The sequence below is a fragment of the Saccharomyces mikatae genome, assembly GCF_947241705.1.
Source record: "Saccharomyces mikatae IFO 1815 strain IFO1815 genome assembly, chromosome: 15".
NCBI lineage: Eukaryota > Fungi > Ascomycota > Saccharomycetes > Saccharomycetales > Saccharomycetaceae > Saccharomyces > Saccharomyces mikatae.
Genome location: NC_079270.1, coordinates 109,450 through 121,860, shown reverse-complemented (window position 1 = coordinate 121,860; position 12,411 = coordinate 109,450). Strand labels below are relative to the sequence as shown.

The window sequence follows — 12,411 nt, the reverse complement described above, 5'->3', positions numbered from 1 at the left end:
AGAGGTACATAAAACACATGCCTATTGGGCATATTGAAAAGACCAAAAAAAATAAAGGATTGTAAATTTACTATATGTCCAATGTAACAACACATATTTTCACGTATATAAATGCCACGTCAATCGTTCGATTGAGGTTCCTTGATGTTGTAATATAAGTCAACTATCATCTACTAACTAGTATTTACGTTACTAGTATATTATCATATACGGTGTTAGAAGATGACGCAAATGATGAGAAATAGTCATCTAAATTAGTGGAAGCTGAAACGCAAGGATTGATAATGTAATAGAATAAATGAATAACAACATATAAAACTGTTGGAATGAAAATCAACTATCGTCTATCAACTAGTAGTCATACTACTAGTACATTATCATATACGGTGTTATAAGATGACATAAGTTATGAGAAGCGGTCATCGAAATAAGTGGAAGCTGAAATGCAAGGATTGATAATGTAATAGGATAATGACTGACAAATATAAAATGACAATAAAAGCATATACAGAATTATGTAGAATTACGAGTTCCATTTATTGGATTCCTATATCCTCGAGGAGAACTTCTAGTATGAGATAATAGTGGAGTTTGATGTAATTGTTGGGATTCCATTTTATATAAGGCAATAATATTAAGTATGTAGATATACTAGAAGTTCTCCTCAGGGATTTAGGAATCCATAAAAGGGAATCTACAATTCTACACAATTCTATAAACATTATTATCATCGTTTTATATGTTCTTATTCATTGATCCTATTACATTATCAATCCTTGCGTTTCAGCTTCAACTAGTTTAGATGACTATATCTGTTGATAATTAGTAGTTTAGTAAGTTGTAATAATTAAGAATAGTCGTTCCTTCTTAATCTATATAAGAGAGGTATATAAAACACACGCTGATTGGTTGTATTAAACCAAAAGGTTCAGACATAAATCTGTTGATAATTAGTAGTTTAGTAAGTTGTAATAATTAAGAATAGTCGTTCCTTCTTAATCTATATAAGAGAGGTATATAAAACACACGCTGATTAGTTATATTAAACCAAAAGGTTCAGACATAAATCAGAGTGTTAATGATAAGAATTTGATGATAACTCATCTTCTTATATAATAAGTTCTGATCAATTAATAGATCTTTATCTCATTACTGCAGTAAATTCTATTATTAGAATTTTTCTACTTCAATTTATACGAAGACGTATAGTTGCAATAACTTAATCCAATTTATACGAATAGGTGTATAGTAGTAATCACTTATTCCAACATGCCCCCTTAAAGATATATTATTGTACTCCAACAGATATCTGCTATGTGTTTGGTTCTTAAGTAATTTTAATTATCAATAGTCCGTTGAGGCCAAAATATCCTGTGGTGTTATCTGATTGTTCAATACTTTAATAAATCTATCAAAATCAGATATTGAGACTGGTTTGGTAAGTAAATCTGCTATATTATCTTTACCTTTTATTTTTATTAGTTTTATAATCTTCTCTTTTATTTTCTCTTTAATTATTTCTGTTTTTATCCATGTGAACTTCTGTTTGGGTTGTAGATAGCTCCGATTTAAACCTTCGATAGCTGGTTTTGAATCAGTAAGCATTGTAAGTTCCTTATCTCCACCTTCTCCGAGTTCTGTTAAGGTTGCCTTCAGTGTTTCTGAGTCTGCATAGCCTTCATAGATAGCATGAAGTTCTGCTTCAGTTGAGGATACGCACTTGTTTGAGCTTTTATTAGAATAAACATTGAAGATATTTTTTCCATACCAAATTATAACACCAATTCTTGATTGTGCATCGTATTCTGTTCCAACTGATGCATCTGTGATAGTAGTGATTTTCTTATCTTTGTTAAGATCTCTATCATAGTGTATGCCTATATTCGTATGTTGTACCAAGTATTGTATGATTTTATAAATCATGTAGAACACCTGTTTATGAGGAAAGTTTACTAATCTAGCCACCTTTTTAACCGCAAATTCAACATCATATCTACATTTATACCTAACATAGTTAAGTTCACCTAATAGTTGCTGTAATTTCAACACGCCGTCTTTGTATTCCTTTTCGGTCATTTTTAATTCTCCGTTTTTAGGATCAATCTTGTATATTGATATGTGTGGAATTGACCTTTTTCTAACCTTATCCAATTCCTTTTTATATTTCTCACCCATTTTTTCTATAAATGATATTAACGTCAAATCAACCGTACCAAGTTTTTTGTTATAGATCAAATCCATTCCTAGAATATCTGTATCCAAAATACCATCTATTAAGGTACCAGTAATTTTCAATTCAAAGGTTTTTTTTAAATTGTTTATGAAATCATCTAGTCTTTGTTCATCACTTGCTGCAATCACACAGTCATCAACATAAACTGCGATCATGAGTTTTTTATCCTTGGATTGGTATAGTCCTGGAGTATAAGTATTATCTTTTAATCCAACACTATTTAGATATCGTCTAAGATGGTCGTTCCATTCTTTAGGACTCTGTTTGAGACCATATAGTGCTTTATCTAGTTTAACAACGCATCTTCTGTCATGAGGGTGTGGAATGTAAATGTCTTCTTCCAGTTTAGCATATAAGAACGCATGGTTAATATCTAGTGTTTTCATGAACATATTCCTATTGTTTGCAATCATCAGAAATATTTTAATGTGGTTATGGTTTAGGGATTCTGTTCCAATAACGTTATACGTGTCTGGTGTCTGGATATCACCTCTACAAACAATTCTTGCTTTATAGATACCATTTCTCTTCTTTGAGAATATTGTATTTGTCGGAATTATTAAATTACTGGGAACATCAGATCTGTTGTATTTGACGTTGATGTCAAATACTTTCATATCCTTGAGATTCTGTAATTCTTTCCTGTATGCCTCTTTATAAGCATGTTTTTCTTTGAGATCAGCATTTCCTGAAATAGCTTCATTGTAGTATATGGTTTTAATTCTCGGTGCAGAACTTGTTTCTGTGTTATCCGGAAGTAATTTAATTATATTCTTTCTCTGACGCTTATTGTCTCTTTCAACCATGTCATGAAACGAGGTCCTGTTTTCAACAGGCCGCTTTCTTTTCTTATTCAAAGAATTAAACGTTTTATTCAGGAATCCAGCTTTGTTTATTGCTGGTTTTTCTGACTCAATTGTTTCATCTGTTATTATTGATGATTTTAGTGTAGCATTCGATTTTTCCGCTTCGCTATTTTCCATCACTTGTACTAACTCTTCATTATTACCTTCCGATGAGATACTTGTATCAGAGTTATTTTTGTTTTCTACCTTGTTTGATTCAACATATGTTTGGTCAGTATTGTCCATAACATTTATAACCAGGGGCAGGTGATGACTTTCTTCGTGAGTAGAATAGTCATCATTTTGAACATCATTGTCCTTTAATGATGTAACATTTGATTCAGTTTGAACATCTACGTATTGAGAGGTGTCATAACTTGAGGTTTTTGAATCTAAATCTTGTTCAAGTAATACTTCTGGATCAACAATGTTTTCGAATAATTCTTGTTGTGATTGTAAGATATTATCATCTGTTACATTGTCCTTATTACTTGCAACTGTAACTGATTCATTAGTAGGATCATGTGAAATATAATCGCTCTCATCTTCTGATGATTCCTTGTAATTTATTTCCTTTCCACTGATCTTCCTATGCGTTCTACTAGCAATATTATCATCATTGTTGATGTTTATGCTGTTCTGGCTTCCAACAAGGTTCTCTTGTAGTGCCGTGGGGACTCTATAAACATTTTCATCGAGAATATCCTCATCAGTATTACTTGATTTATTAATTTCGTTTCGATCGCTTTCAGTAGTGATCTTTTCTTTTGAGTGAAGATCTGAATCTATATCCATGTTTTTCACATGATTGTATTTGTCTTCTTCCTCTTCTTCTATGTTAGCAAAGACGTAGTCTAAATTACCTTCTAGATTATCACTAGGAGATGGGTACTTAGCATTTAATTCAATCTGAGCTAATTCTTCTGTGGTGAACAAGTCTGTAAGTAGTGTAACTTGTTTATGGTCATCTTCGTAATTTTCCAATGCATCATATAACCTGGAAACAGCATCTGAGTTTTCTGCTTCATTGATGGAATCTGATCTACTTTGATCATCTGGGTATATGTTCTGTGTGTTCCTTAATATTGGATCCACTGCATAGTCTGGAATTGTGTAATTATCTGAAGTGAGAATTTTTTTAATAGATGGTACAAAAAATTTGTATCCGTGACTATTAGGATCTTTGCATAATATTATAGCACGAAGTCCTGATGGTTTTAGTTTATTGTGATTATGATTCCAAATTATTCCTTGTTCTCCGAAGGGTAAAAAGGACATGAATCTCACTTTCACAGGTTGACTAGAGATTGCCTGTAGTGGCAGTTGACCTGTGGCTTTGTTTTCTAAACAATTGCGTACATTGGTAGCAGATGTCACTGCGTATTCCCAAAATTTAATACGTAATTTACTATGTTTTAACAATGTTGTTGCATCAGTAACGATAGTTCTGATGTATCTCTCTGCTCTTCCATTGGCAGCATGATCTTGTGTAGCAGAAAAAATATGATGAATTCCTTTTGAAACAAAATATTTTGCTATCTGATCATTTGTAAATTCAGTTCCTTGATCTGAATTGATTTCTCTGACCTTTCTGTCAAATTGAGTTTCCACATACTGAATATTTTTCTTGATCTGAGCCAAAATAGTTTCAGCATTTTTGTTAAAATGTGTGGAGGTGATACAATATCTTGTATTGTTATCAACCATAATAAGCATGTATCTTTTCGTATCCGAGTTCGAATTTGATACTGGACCAAAGATATCCATGCACCACGATGAACCTGGTTCATGATCGATACTGTGTTCGTTCATAGATCCTTTATAATGGTTCCTTCTCGTGGCTTTTGAAACTTTACAAGTTTCACACCAAAATTCATTTGGTTCTTTTATTAAGTCAAGATTTTCTTCATAATGACTATGTTTAATTGAGTTTTCAATTTGTTGAACTCCTGTATGTCCCATTCTTTTATGAGCATCTTTTAAGTTTATAATTTTGGGCTTCAGTCTAATTTTGTTAGAAGAAGTTGGTTGTATTGCATTGATTTTGGAATCATATGCTGAGTGATCAATTAAGTCATCCATTTTTACGTGAATAATTCCATTTTTAACATGAGTTTTTATGTTCATATCCTTGTTTTCCAAGGTAGAATAGTTCTTGCTTAACACCAGATCGGTTTCTCTAGCTAACTCATAACCACTTATAATAGTAGTTTCTTCTTCAGGAACATAATGAGTTAATAAGTAATCATCATTTGTGTTACATTTAATTTTAATGTATCCTGATCCTTTAACGGAAACTGCATTGTTTTTCCCAATACCAAAGAACTTTACCTTTTCTTTGTTGTCTTCATAATCAAACAATATATTTTTATTGTTCGTGATATTGACACCTGAACCAGTATCAATAATGACTAGATTTTTGTTTGAACCCTTTTTGTTCTTCTTCTTCTGTTTTTTCAAAAGTTCTGACTGGTTTCGTGCCTGTTTTAATATATTCTTTTTGGGTTGAACCTTGTGAATAATAACCTTTTGAGTAGCTGGGCGTTGAATGCCTAAGTTCTCTGTTTAATTTCTTTCTACAGTTAACTGAGCTGTGGAATTCCGATTTACAGTACTTACAATTTCTTTCTGAATAGTAAGAGTCATTTGAACTCAAGTCCATTACTGTTTCAATTACAATATTGATTAAAATTTCTTCAATTCTCTCATTTTTACCAATTGAGTATATATGTAAACGTTGTTTAACCGGATTTTTCAAAGATTCATGTAAGGTTCCAAGGATTGCCTCTTCTAAAATGTATGTAAGATTTGAACAATTTTGACAACATTTTGAAAGGATCCATTTTTCCATTAATACTAACTTTTGAAGTTCATTCATTAACAAATCAGTATTCTTACAAGTTGTATCCACCAACACTTTTTTCCAAGCCTTTTGTCTTATTTCTCTACCATAAAGGCTTATGTATTTTTTCTTCAAGTCACGGATGATTCTAAAGATATCACTTGTGTTAATGTTCATTATATCAGGACTTTCATTTAAACCTTCTTTGATAACCTTACATAAGATTTCATTTTCACGAGAATCGATGTTTTTAATTTGTTGATCAAAAATGTCATCAAATTCGTACTTCTCAATGAATTGTTGAAAGCTGTTCAAGAAAACAGGAATATTTTCGATTTTAGTCATCTTATGCTTAAATACCCAATCCTTAGGGTAAAATCTCCTATTTCTTGAGGTCAGAGTATCGAATAAATAATATGTCCCAGTTGAATCATTTCTTTCATGTAACCTTTTAACATCTTTATCGAAATCAATCGATTCTAACTTTCTTTTTAATCCAAGAATTACATTACTAGTTTTTTCAATTTTTTCATCGATTTCCATTAACTGATCGAGATTTGAAATATCGTCATCCTGTTTAACCTCATTTGTAATCTTATTCTTTTTAACGGTTAATTTGTTTAAAAATATTTCATACGTTTCTAAATCAATTAAGGCTTGCTTCCTCTGTTTGTCATCAATAGAAGTATCGATAATAAAATTTTTAATTTTTTTAGTAGTATCTTGAATATTGACTCTTGATTGAACCTGCGTAGAAATGTTGTCGTCAGTAACATTTCTTGTTTCATCCCTCACTGGGGTCGCCATGTTGATAATTAGTAGTTTAGTAAGTTGTAATAATTAAGAATAGTCGTTCCTTCTTAATCTATATAAGAGAGGTATATAAAACACACGCTGATTAGTTATATTAAACCAAAAGGTTCAGACATAAATCAGAGTGTTAATGATAAGAATTTGATGATAACTCATCTTCTTATATAATAAGTTCTGATCAATTAATAGATCTTTATCTCATTACTGCAGTAAATTCTATTATTAGAATTTTTCTACTTCAATTTATACGAAGACGTATAGTTGCAATAACTTAATCCAATTTATACGAATAGGTGTATAGTAGTAATCACTTATTCCAACAAAATCAGAGTGTTGATGATAAGAATTTAGTGTTAACTCATCTTCTTATATACTAAGTTCTGGACAATTAATAGATCTTTATCTTATTAGGGCAGGAAATTCTATAATTAGAATTTCCCTACTCCATTTAAATTGGTATCACCATAAGAATGTTAGTATTAATTTACTCAACATCATTAGTATCATGTTAAATGTTGGAATAAGTGATTACTACTATACGTCTTCGTATAAATTGAAGTAGAAAAATTCTAATAATAGAATTTATTGCAGTAATGAGATAAAGATCTATTAATTGATCAGAACTTATTATATAAGAAGATGAGTTATCATCAAATTCTTATCATTAACACTCTGATTTATGTCTGAACCTTTTGGTTTAATATAACTAATCAGCGTGTGTTTTATATACCTCTCTTATATAGATTAAGAAGGAACGACTATTCTTAATTATTACAACTTACTAAACTACTAATTATCAACATTAAAGAATGTTCGTCATCAACTACAACAATTTATATGAATAAATGTATAGTGGTAATCACTTATTCCAACACTCTCAATTTCAACAATTTTAGATGTGGTTAGCGATTACCATATTAAATAGTTATTACTTTTGACATAGGATTGACAGTCTTTAAACTGTCAATAACAAGTTCACTGGGCGGTTAGTGTAGTGGTTATCATCCCACCCTTCCAAGGTGGGGACACGGGTTCGATTCTCGTACCGCTCATATTTTTGATTATTTCCCTCACGGTTACCTCATTGGCGGAAAATAAAATAACCGCTGAGGTGGCTTAGAAAGTGAGTCGATTTTTTGTGACTGACACAAATTATCATCATCATCATTATTATTATCATCATTATTATTATTATTATTATTATTATTATTATTATTATTATTATTATTATTATTATTATTATTATTATTATTATTATTATTATTACTATTATTATTACTATTATTATTATTATTATTATTATTATTATTATTATTATTATTATTATTACTATTATTATTACTATTATTATTATTATTATTATTATTATTATTATTATTACTATTATTATTACTATTATTATTATTATTATTATTATTATTATTATTATTATTATTATTATTATTACTATTATTATTACTATTATTATTATTATTATTATTATTATTATTATTATTATTACTATTATTATTACTATTATTATTATTATTTATTATTATTATTAATTAGTTATTAGATAGATACAATCAAGAAAAAAGTTGCGTAAAAAGGTCAAAATAAACAGTACTTCTCTTCTATTCTTCAAAAAATTCTGTAGTGTAGTGCAGTGCAGTTTCATTCAACTAGAATTAATTGAAAATAGAGGCAATTTTACGGTTCAATTTCTTCAAGAAACCACCTTCTTTCTTATTTTCCTTCTTCTCATTGACAGCAGCAGTTGCTTGTTTCTTGGTCTCTTCGACCTTGTCAGCGACCTCAGCCTTCTTTTGCTCGACATTGTCAACAATGTTTTGTTCTTCCTTCTTTACTTGCTCAGCTTCTGGAGTGGCTTCGTTCTTCAAGTTATCCAAGGAAGCTTCAGCTTGTTCCTTTACTTCTTGGCCCTTATTTTGTAATGTTTCTTTGGTTTCTTCCAACTTTTGTTGGGCATCTTGGGCGGCAGTTTCAGCTTTGTTTTGAATTTCAGACATTATTATTTATTATGGATGTGGTTTTGATTGGATGTTTTTAATTTGAACTCTGAGTTTATGACAGAACAAAATGTTGGAAAGAGTAAGACGATACATGAAATAAAGAAGCCATAGGTGGAGAAAGAGGAATGCATTCAGGTAAGATAAGATGATCTTCGACGCAAAAACTCACACTATATATATACGCATCAGCGATGGGGGAAACACGAAGAAACTAGAGAGAGGGAGAACCGCACAGAAAGCAACAGAAACAGATAAAACCAGCATTAACTGAGAGTGATAAAAATAAAATTAGGTAAGAAACCTTAATAGGATATACAAAAATACACAGGAGGCAGAAACTGCCATCGATATAAAACACGATAAAGCCCTGATGCACCCACAAACCACATGTTTTTATCTATTCCGGTCGGGGCACGACAAAATCTAGGGATAGGCACCCGGACCGTCGGGGCAAGACTAGGCGCACACCGCGCTCGTAGAGAAGGCCGCCCGGCGAATTTAGCTGCGCCACGTACTGTTCTAGCACGAGAGATTCCTGAAACACAGGTCTAGAAAGAAGGGGCCCCAAAACCCAGCTCCACAGACCGCCCGTGAGAATATCCAGCACAAGACAGCACATATTTCGCCACCCATACACGCAACCCTCTTCTCGCAGCAAGAATTCGTTTACCCTGCAAACTATTTCTGCGAACTCCGCCGCACTAAGGTGATCCGATAGAGGCGACACGGAAGAGCAGCCAAACACGTGACCCCCGGTGTCGTAGCGCCCGAAACCCACAAAGCCTGACCTTTCGTCGTCTCCCACGATCGCTGCGGGCTCATCACCGGGAAGCTGCGTGCTAAACTGTGGCGTGTCAAGGCTGCTCCGAGACTCATCGAACCTCCGGGGCACTCGTACCACCCGGGTTACTTGAAATTCAGACGACCCCCGTGCAGCATAAACATTTGGGAAATGTGTAATACACAATTTGTGGTCTTCGTCATGCTCTGTGGGTTTAGCGTTTTTGGAACCGAGGTCTTCGTAAAATGAATACGAAAACTCATGATAGTTGAAAAACAGCGCCCTTTCGCCCGTAGTTGCGCTATCTTCTTCCCTTTGATGGCTAGTGCACATCTAGTAAGAAGCGAATTGTTATTATATTGTGTTTATTAGTTCTTATCTTGTTTCTATTACGCCCTTAGTTGTTATATATCATTTTTCTGCTTATTCATAAGGTGGATGTAGCTTAAACTAGGGTCAGAAGCCGAAACTGGCGACAAGCGCGAGCAAAAATACGAAAAAAAAAAAACTAGAAAAAAGAAAATATGTACAAGAGGACGCATATCAAGAAAGGGGCTAGGGCCAACCAACCATTTAACAAAGGAATTGGAAAAAAACATCTATAGGATATTCATTATGAGCACATCTGTCCGCGGCCCAGAGCACGAGTTCATTAGTAAATTCTTGACCTTAGCTACAGTATCTGAACCGAAACTACCAAAAAGCTACATTAGACCTTTGAAGGATGTTACTAATCTGGGAGTTCCATTACCTACTTTAAAATACAAATACAAACAGAACCATGCTAAAAAATTAAAATTGCAACAAGATCAGCAGGTTCAAGCGGATACTGTAGTCCACTTGACCTTAAAGAAAATTCAAGCTCCCAAATTCTCCATCGAGCATGATTTCAGCCCATCAGATACCATCTTACAAATTAAACAGCACTTGATCGAAAAGGAAAAAGCCTCCCATGTAAGCGAGATTAAATTGCTTTTGAAGGGCAAAGTTCTCCACGATAATCTGTTCTTGTCGGACTTGAAAATTGAAGCTGCCAATTCCATAATTACGGTGATGATTAAACCTATTCCGACTATTTCCAAAGAGGCCAACGCTGAAAACCCGGCCGCTTCTCCTGCTCCTGCTCCTATACAGGAACTGGCTGTTCCCTGGAACGACATCGAGAATTTACTCAATGAAAAGTTTAAGAGCAATCAGGCAGCGGCTAAGCAAATCATGGACCGTTTACAGAAAGGCTGGTCATTAACCAAATTAGATTAACATAGTTAGTACCTACATACTTGTTCTTTTACAAAGTCATGCTGTTCTAGTGATTGCGTCTATTATTTTTTTGTCTACTTTGGGCGGCTAGTTGCACGTTGTCTGCTCCTCGTCATCGCCACATATTCCCTCCCTTGATCAATCTTTTCTTGGGTAATACTGTTTAACGCAACTTTCTTCTTCATCAGCACTTTTTCGAAGATATCATTGGGATTCAGCAATCGTTTTGGAAAGTTTTGAATCACTTGCAAAATCTCCATATCTGCCTCCTCCTGCGTCTTAATCTTGTTCTTCAGTTTTTTGAAAGTTGAGACAGGGTCGCTATTACCGCCAAACGTATAAGAAGAGTACTGCCTAAACAGTTTTTGGCTTTTGCTCTCCAAAAACTCGCTTTCGCTCAATTTTAGTATCCCCAACGCTACCTTAAACAAGAAATGAGACTCTTCATAAAATAAACAGTCCCATATTCTCAGTGTCGTTTCAATGGGCACCACACCCACGAAACAGCTCATAAACCAACTTGCTGTACATAAGGTCAACGTAGGCAACCTGGAAAGGTACTGCTCCCCCGATCTTGGCCCCGAAACTTGGTTAGTACTACCATTGCCGTTCATATACGATGACTCAATGTGTGACCATATCTCAGGTAAATATTCCTTAATGCATAACACCAACACGCCCTGGTCTATGTTTGCACCCTCTAAATCAGATTTATACACGCCAGGTAAATACTTGCCAGTAATTATAACCAACATCCAGAATGTTTTCTCTTCCTCCATAAACAACAACAGCAAACCGACTAGAAAATTCATCGATTGGCAGTATCCAATAGCCCTATCATAAACAGAGAAAGCCATCAACACTCGACGTAATGACTGGATCATTGCAGGTTCTCCACTTTGAAAAGATTCTTTATGAAAATGTATATTATCAGGGAAAGTTCGATAAAGATCTCTTTCTATGGCTTCCATATCTTTGCCAGATACAGCACCTTTGCGGCAGTCACTTTTTAATCTATCGTAAACTCCAATATTAGCGTCTAATTGTTGTTGCCCACCAGCAAAATGCCACCATGCATTTCCTCTCCATTCCGCCGGTATACCTTTTCTTACAAATTTAGTCAATTCTTCGTTCCTTGCGGGGTATGCCAGAGGATTGTCATTATGGACCTCAATTCTATTCTTAAACAAAAGGTTCTCCCATTTTTTTTTTCTTCTCTCACTGTACCTACTGTATTCACCCCACCATTTGTCATATTCTTCCTGACTGACGAAATAGCCTTTTTTGCTAAATCCATATCTATCAAAATTCGCAGGATCTGCCATGATCAAGCTAGTAAACGCCTTTGCCTTTTCCAGCTCACGCGTTGTCAGTATTTCTTTCTGTTCTGGTAAAGAACTATTGTCATCTCCATCGTCGTCATCGTATAAATCAAGAACACTATAGTTGGCATCATCTTCGTTGAATGAAGAAGCTGCATTAATAACCCTTTCGTTTGTTACTAAGGTAGCTCTAGCTGACATATTTGAAGACATTATCATTCTGTCATGCCGGTTTCTAGCTTTCTTAATTGAAGAAGTTTTCGAGGTTTCCTTGATTATGATTACTTCCGTGTCAACCGTAAA

General features: G+C 33.7%; 4 protein-coding genes and 1 non-coding gene across 5 annotated transcripts; 2 read left to right on the top strand and 3 right to left on the bottom strand.

Moving 5' to 3' along the window:
• Positions 1-7,713: 7,713 nt before the first annotated feature.
• On the top strand, positions 7,714-7,785 carry Smki_15.trna1G. Its single transcript has one exon. It is a non-coding gene; the product is annotated as a tRNA-Gly (tRNA).
• Positions 7,786-8,400: 615 nt separating this feature from the next.
• ZEO1 (Zeo1p) lies at positions 8,401-8,742 on the bottom strand (the record flags this gene model as incomplete). Its single annotated transcript, XM_056225526.1, has 1 exon — positions 8,401-8,742. One exon carries the CDS (start codon positions 8,740-8,742, stop codon positions 8,401-8,403), a length of 342 nt encoding a protein of 113 aa, XP_056079336.1.
• Positions 8,743-9,142: 400 nt separating this feature from the next.
• On the bottom strand, positions 9,143-9,859 carry SHR5 (Shr5p; the record flags this gene model as incomplete). Its single annotated transcript, XM_056225525.1, has 1 exon — positions 9,143-9,859. The coding sequence occupies one exon, from the start codon at positions 9,857-9,859 to the stop codon at positions 9,143-9,145; it is 717 nt and encodes a 238-aa protein (XP_056079335.1).
• A 282-nt stretch (positions 9,860-10,141) lies between these two features.
• Positions 10,142-10,786, top strand: MDY2 (Mdy2p; the record flags this gene model as incomplete). Its single annotated transcript, XM_056225524.1, has 1 exon — positions 10,142-10,786. The coding sequence occupies one exon, from the start codon at positions 10,142-10,144 to the stop codon at positions 10,784-10,786; it is 645 nt and encodes a 214-aa protein (XP_056079334.1).
• Positions 10,787-10,860: 74 nt separating this feature from the next.
• Positions 10,861-12,327, bottom strand: MSB4 (Rab GTPase-activating protein MSB4; the record flags this gene model as incomplete). Its single annotated transcript, XM_056225523.1, has 1 exon — positions 10,861-12,327. One exon carries the CDS (start codon positions 12,325-12,327, stop codon positions 10,861-10,863), a length of 1,467 nt encoding a protein of 488 aa, XP_056079333.1.
• Positions 12,328-12,411: the final 84 nt, after the last annotated feature.